This window comes from Elephantulus edwardii, unplaced genomic scaffold (genome assembly GCF_000299155.1).
Source record: "Elephantulus edwardii isolate Elephantulus edwardi_28Jun2011 unplaced genomic scaffold, EleEdw1.0 scaffold00352, whole genome shotgun sequence".
Taxonomy (NCBI): Eukaryota; Metazoa; Chordata; class Mammalia; order Macroscelidea; family Macroscelididae; genus Elephantulus; species Elephantulus edwardii.
In genome coordinates, this window is record NW_006400102.1 from 1655808 (window position 1) to 1663310 (window position 7503).

The window sequence follows — 7503 nt, forward strand, 5'->3', positions numbered from 1 at the left end:
TATACAAAATGGCCAGGCTCCCTTGAGACAAAGCACACCCACTGAAATCCCCAGTCTGGTATCAGCTCATCCCACTGTGTTCATAAATGCAGACTAGATGGCAGGCTGGCAAGTCGGCCTCAGCCTCCAAATCTCAGCTGGTCTCTGGGTGACAAATACTGCAGTTGGTGTTTTTGGTTACACCAGAATGTTGGTTGATGCCTATCCTGGCATTCCTGGGGTAAGTCCAGATGCAGGTAGAGTGAGTGTAGGGTTCTCAATGTGCATCATCACCTAGGTGTGGGACGAACTGGAGGAGATGCTGTGGCTCAGAGCACAGGGTTCAAGAATCCGGGGTTTCTTATTCATGTCGTGGAGCATGCCAGCAAAATCTCTGGTATCCTCGCCATGGTCTCTGTGGAAAAATAGGTAGGGGGAAGAATGAGGCTAGGCTTATTCTACTCTGCTGTCTTATCCGGTCCCCTGGGTCTGGGCCTTCTACAGAACTAGGCAGATGGGCTTGTCCCGGATCTTTTGACCTTTCATCTCAGAGTTAGCTATCATATCCTGATTGGCACCTCAGTGCTCCACCTGCTCTTAAGTCCCAGAAACCTCAACTGGGGCCATCACACACAGGTTCACTGGTGGTGGGGACAGTATCAGGAGAACAAAAGAGTAGAGAGCTGCTCAGTTTGGCTTCCTGGTAGTAAGCAACTGTTAATCTTGTTCCCACTCAGACTATCCTCTCTGACCCCATCCTCCTGACCACATAGATTCTAGCACCTGTTCTAAGACCATAGAAGCTGAATCTGACCAAGGCTGGTGATGGCTCAGACTCTGCAACTCCAGCTAAATGATGGGACTTGGCCTGGAGATAGGGACAGTGTCTCTGTAGATGATGGTCCTGTCAGGTCACTTTTCTGAAATCAGGGCTGCCTCCACACTGGAAGGCTCAGCCACCAGCTCAGGCAGACTCCTTCAACTTGGGTGCACTTGAACAAAAAAGGAGACTTTTTTTCTGCCCTTTAGAAGAAGTTTACATATGGCTGGACTTTCCAAGGACATAGTACTCCTTGATCTATACATCTGAAAATTCCTGTAGCTACCCTGGTAGCAGAGACAGCTATACCAGACTGGACATGGGGCAAGCACAGGTCTTGGGAGCCCTATTCTCTAGCCTGTTCTAGGAGTGGGAAATCATCTGCCTTACTGTTCTGCTTCTTACTTGGATCTTATTAAGGCTAGGTTTCTACTCTGGCTTTCTCACCTGTACAACCAGGAGACTAGCTCCAAAGAAGAGGGATGCTCTCTGACTCAGAGTTTGGGTCTGAGAGTCTTAAGGGAGTAGGCTTATCAGAGTACTCTGCTATCTCAAAGGGTCCTGGGGACAACAGGTGAAGGATGTCTGTGCAAGATTTACACCAGGCCAGTAATTCATGGCCAGTGTCTAGACTGAACTTTCAAACATGCTCCCCACTAAAAGGGACCAGGCAGCAGGAGACTGGCTCCTGGGTTAGTTTGCAAAAGTACTAAATGAACCCGGAGCATCTTAGTCAAGAAAGGAAGTATTCAGAGAATTACCAGACATTATCAGGAGCTCAACAGGTTCCCATTGGCCAAAGAACAGTTAGAGAGAGAAAAAACAAACAACCCCCCTAACAAAACAACACTCTGTGCTTCAAGTAATCAAGGAAGGGGTTAATGACATGGTGTGCCCTCTGTCGAAGCTGGGATGGAATACTGTTACTCTAGCCTATTTTGTGTACTTGTGATATTTTCCCAAAACAAGGCCACTTAAAAGAACATCCATGAATACATAGTATACTACAAATGACAACAAAAAGAAGGAGAGGAAAACAACCATGAGCTCATTCTCATTTTTGAAGGCAGGAATGAAAGAATTACAATAAAATCACATCTCTATTTGGCAAATCCTAGGGTAATAGCCAATCCAGAGATCATCCCTAAATTTGAAGTTGTGGGTAGAAGCTGGAGAGACCCTAACTCAGGAGTGACACTAACACAGAGTCAGTACTTGGCTGGCAGCAGAGCACTCTAACAAACACACCTTACCACAACACCTGCATTAGCAAAGCCCCTAACACATATGACTTTAGACAGATCCATGGAAGGGGAGGGACATGCTACCTGTGCAGCCCTCATTCCATAAATGCACACATGAAACTGACTGAGAGACAACACAGACTTGTGCCAACTCTGTGCAAGTCTCCTGCAGGAATTGACATGCCAGACACAAGAGACTGAAGAGTCAGAGGCTTGACCACTGATTGGCACATGATCTGCGATGGACTTGACCACGGGACACAGGCATACCTTTAGGCTAATGATGCCAATGGGAGATGCCCTCTACTACTTCATGTCTACTCCATCAGGATATGCCCTCTTGAGTCAGGAGAATGTATTGGTTCAGAAATAAAGTTTGTGGGCACATTATTGCAAACAGAGCAAGCTGCTGGATCCAAGTAGAGGGAGTCACAGGAGGTAGGTGTTTAATGTGTAGGTTTGAATCTTCAAAATAGAAGTTGTTCTTCCAGTTAATTGGTGAGGTACCTGTCTTCTAAAGGTATGACAAGTAAGCATGACTAGGGGTGCATCTATTTGTGAAATATGCCAACTAATGTTTCATCAATGCTTGAGATCTCATTTTTTTCCCAATGCTTTTAGTTCATCTTGAAAATCTTATTCCTACAGTAAGGTGATCTAACAGAATGTGGCTATTATAAGACAATATCATTAATATCATACATAGTAAAATCTTGCTGAACACTATAAAAACAGCTAGAACAGCACATGGAAAGAGAACTTTTAGAAATTCAAGTCAGATTCAGAAAAGCATATAATTGCTGGGATATCACTGCTGATGTAAATGCAACTTGGCTAAAAGCAGAGAAACTGGTTTACTTGTATTCTATTGACTTTTCTCCCTCAAAGTGAACTGTTCCACTTATATAAAATAGAATCTTTCTTCTCTTAAAAAAAGAAATAGAAATTGTTGTGGGGTAGCTTTGAGTACTAGAAATTTTGAGATGAGGACAGACTAGAGGATTCTCATTCTCTGGCCTTTTTTGGGGTAAGGAGAGTCCTTGGATGCATGTTGCCCTTCTAGCAATGGGTATGGTCCCAGCTTGAGGAGGCATCCCTTCCTCAGGATGGGTTAGAGTTTTCCTGATAACCCCTAGGCCAAGATGTCCATGCCTACATGGTGAAGCAGATGTTCTCATATGCCTGTATGGCAACTTCACCCAAGTGGGGCTGGCTCCTAGTATAACTATTATTATTGTTGAGGCCTTTGAGGCCAAGGTAGGCAGCTTGCACAGTCTCCAGGTCCTCTCTTCTGAGCTGGTACCACATCTGGGCTGTTCTGGATAAGAAAGCAGAAAGAATGAACACACAGCATCTCCAGGAAGATAGACCACCCATGCCACAAACTCCATACAGCCCCAGGGAATTGTGGAATCTTCAGATGCCCTTTGAAAGGGGCAATGAGGCAAAACTGTAGGGCTTTCAACAGTGGATTCAGTAAGTGTGATGCAGTTACCAACACTTATCTGCAGCATCTCCCCAACTCTTGTCTATTTCTTCAGGCAATAGTGGAGGAAGGCCATGGGCATTGTAGACAATATAGAGACATTTACAGCACTGAAATAACATGCTGGATGTAGATGGCACATGTACAAAGGTTAAAAGATAATAAACAATTGTTCATGTACTTCAAAGAGTTGACTTTCAATAGAACATACATTCTTCTACAAGCATATTGTTGTTGCTGTGTACTGTAGAATCAGAAGAGACCTATAGCTGATGCCCTGGTGGGTTTCCAGAGGCAGATAAGTGTATGAGAGGAGATTGCCCATCCTTCAGGATTGCAATATAGCTTCTTGCCACTAGGCCACCACTGCAATCTGGAAAGCACACAGTTCAAGTTCACCAGCTGTTCCTCTGCAGAAGGATGGACAATCTTCTTCTGTGTGATTAATTGCCTCTGAAAATCTGCTGGAGGGTCAGCTCTGGGTCAGTTCTGGCTCAATGTTGTACAACACACAATACCTTCTAAATTATATTTACAACATTTTTCAGCATCAGCCACATATATGTGATCTACCGGACATGGGCAATATGTCTTGTGATGCACTCTATATCCACTCCTTCTTCCCTGGAGTGTGGGCACCTTGAGGGAATTAGGGCTCAAGGCTGCAGGTCTGTTTTACAGACAGGGTCTTCCCTACACCAGCTGCTGGCCAGGTTGTACCTGTTAGAGTGTCCCTGCTCTGTCCTCTTCACACACTTCATCAGGCAGCAGGTGAAGAAGGCCAGGGACATGAGGAGGATGATGGCACAGCTGACAATGGAGGCAATCACAGCAACCCTGAAGCCAAAGGTCTCATATGGGAGCACAGCTAAAAGGGAGGCATTTATCAACTCCTGGGCAAGCTTGCCCACACCCACCTGGGCTCCGTGGCTCAGACCAAGCCCAGCCACGGGGAGCCCATTCTAAAGCAGAGACAGACACTGTGCAAACAATTTCTATGTGTGGGGCTGTCAGGGAAGATTTTGCCCACAAAGAACATTTGGGGAGAATTCTTTAGAGGTTGTGGAGGAGTAAAAAATTGTAAAAAAGTTCTAGTGAGAGGTCAGCATAAAGGCCTTGCACACTCCTACCAACTGGATCCCTGCTGAGAAGCAAAGGAAGAGTGGGGCTACTGAGGCTAGAGGATGGCAGTCACTATCATGGTCAAGTACTCTGCCTGTGAAGGTCAAAGTTTCATCCTGTCACCCATAGGCTGACCATGAACATCTAGTGTGAGCACCCTTCATATTTCCTTCTTTGCATAAAACCGGAAAACCAAAGGTCCTGCCCTCAAGTCCACACCAGTCACAAGTCTACAGACAGCATGGAGCTGCCTATCCCCAGGTTTCCAAGGCTGTGGATCTTGTCAGCAGCACACTCCCACAGAGAGTTTGAATCATTAGCCTTTCTGTTAGCAGCCAACTCTTTAACCATTGTGACAACAATCTCCTATACCCTGTTCAAGAAGAAAGACTACCTCCTTTCTTGACTGTCACCTGTGGGCACACTGTAGTCTCATACACCAGTGCCTAATGAGTGCATGCAGTATGCGTGAATAAAGTAATGCATGTGTGAACATCAGCCTTCCTGCTGAGTATTGTAGCCCAGTGAGCTCCAGAACCTCCTGTTACCACAAGGGTACAGGGCAGGTCTGAGGCAGAAAGCTAGGATTAAATACCCAATTTTGGGATTCACGTGTAGGAGGCTGCCACCACTCTGCAAATACGGCACTCTGGCAAGCAAGAATTAATGCAAGTAAGTCCACCATTGGCCTGAGTACTGAACTCTAAACTAAGGCCAGCCTATGCTGGCAGACGTTCTGTGCTTATTCAGGGACCACCCACAGTCACCCTATGGAGGTGAAACAAGGCGATCCACCGAGGGGCAGTCATCAAGCGGGTCTTACACTTGCACATGGGTACCCTTGAAGACCACTCCGCAATGCTCCCCCTCCAGGCACAGGTGATGAGGCCAGGCCCACCCATCTGGTGGCCAGAAGGACAGTGGAATAGTAGTATTGTCCCCACAGAAGTGCCATTGCCACGAAGGATCTGGAAGGCTCCTTTTGTAGGTGGCTTCATTGGACTGCAAGTGCCTAGAAAGAAAGAGACAGATATAAGGGCCCCACTTTGGAAGCAGAAGGTAAAATAGTCAGTCATGACTCGAGCAAGGCAGGAAATTTTACATGGCCAAGGTGCTGTGTAAATGGAGCAAGTGGGTAAGGGCTGGTCCACAGGCCATATTGGACTGTGGGAGAGACATGGTGTCAGAGGGAAGTGGCCACTCAGCCATCAGGGGGACAGGTCACTGAGAAAGCAGCAGAAATGAAGAATAAGATCCAGAAGCTAAGAAAACTTTTGTTCATTGCCATCAAGTCATTCTGACAAAGTGACATAATGAGTGCAAAGGGTGTTACATCTAAACACATTGGCTTGCTAGGCCTTTACCCCAGGGTACCCCTGAAGGGGTTCTAATCACCAGCCTTTTGGCTAGTAGTGGAGAATTTACATATTTCCACAATTCAAAGACTCTCGTAAAAGATTTAGCTATTAAATGTTGTTGATTGCCTTCCAGTCGAGCATGACTCATAGTGACCCTGGGAACAAAAGGCCTCTACAACTATTGACATTTATCAAAGTTCATAGAGTTTCCAGAGGCATGTTATTTAGGTAGTGGATGCCACTTTAGGAACTAAAATATTAGAAGAAAATAAAAGGAATCGTCCTTTTTACTTTTAATAATGAAAAAACTGATATTAAAAATTAATATTAAACATTTAGGAAGAAAATATGAAAAATATAGGACAAAAGTTTAGTTACCTTACTTCATAAAGAAATCTTAGAAATTGAGTAACATCCAAAGAGAATAATGGATTCATACATGGGTAGGAAAGTTGCACAGGAAAAACAAATGGCCAGCTGGCATGCAAAGACGTGATTACCATCATAGCTATTGCAGAAATTCAAAAGACAACAGTCGGTTTCTGCCTCATGTAGTTGGTAAAGATTACAAGAAAGCAGTAACAGTGACACCAGTGAAACCTGAGAGTGGACCTCTCCAAGCTGGAGTGGGGCACTGTACATAGCATACTCGAACTTTCTGGATGGAGGTTAGTACAAGAAAGTGAGTCTAAAATTATGTATACACCTGAGATTTAACCAAAGTAAATAATTTCTAATCAGCTAATAAGTTATATAACAGAATATTCATTTCTGACCTGTTTACAATAGTAAAAAGTTGGAAATTATTCCATAGTCATAAGTAAGGGTTTGGATTGGTAAATAAAATAATATTCAGACAACAAAATGCCAAAGTGCATATTACTCCAGGGTGTGACTGTACTGTAATTTCTCAGTCTATTCAATTGTAGTTGGAAATTTGGCTGGTTCCATGTTCTTATACACAACACAGCTATGAACATTGTGTGAATTCAATCTCATAAGGACGAATATTGCATAAGACCATTATTTTAAAAATAGAAGGATAACTAGTAAAAATTATCCCTGTGTGAGGGCCCATGGGGGGAAGGGGTGGGAGCAGAGGGTACAGGATAGGCATGGGGTGGGGGAAGGAAACACAGGGTCCTACAATTTGGTAGGTGGAGAGAGAGGGTAAAGGAAATCGAAAGAATCTGGAGGGGACCTGAAATAATGGGGTAGTGGTGGGCATAGTTCAATGGTGATTAATTTTACAAAACAGTGTATAGGAATGATTGTATGAAATATAATGTGAATGAGGCAAAGTGTGAAACACAACATGTTGTTGTTTGTTGTTATGTGCTGTCGAGTCGTTTACGACTCACAGCGACCCTATGCACAACAGCCCTAAACCCTGCTCTATCCTGCACCAACCGCACTGCCTCTGACACACCCATCCCGATTACCCCAGTCACCGAATCAATCCATCTCATAGAGGGTCTTCCTCTCCTGTGCTGT

At 44.6% G+C, this 7503-nt stretch overlaps 1 protein-coding gene across 1 annotated transcript in view; it reads right to left on the minus strand.

Moving 5' to 3' along the window:
- Positions 1-201: 201 nt before the first annotated feature.
- The window catches only part of LOC102843114 (sushi domain-containing protein 3-like), an 84829-nt gene continuing 77527 nt past the window's right edge, over positions 202-7503 (minus strand). The window contains exons 2-5 of the mRNA XM_006901947.1: positions 5475-5663; positions 4250-4397; positions 3226-3361; positions 202-273 (exon numbers count right to left, since the gene is read on the minus strand). Of these exons, the coding sequence (XP_006902009.1) occupies positions 202-273; positions 3226-3361; positions 4250-4397; positions 5475-5663 (545 nt within the window). The remainder of the gene's footprint in view (positions 274-3225; positions 3362-4249; positions 4398-5474; positions 5664-7503) is intronic.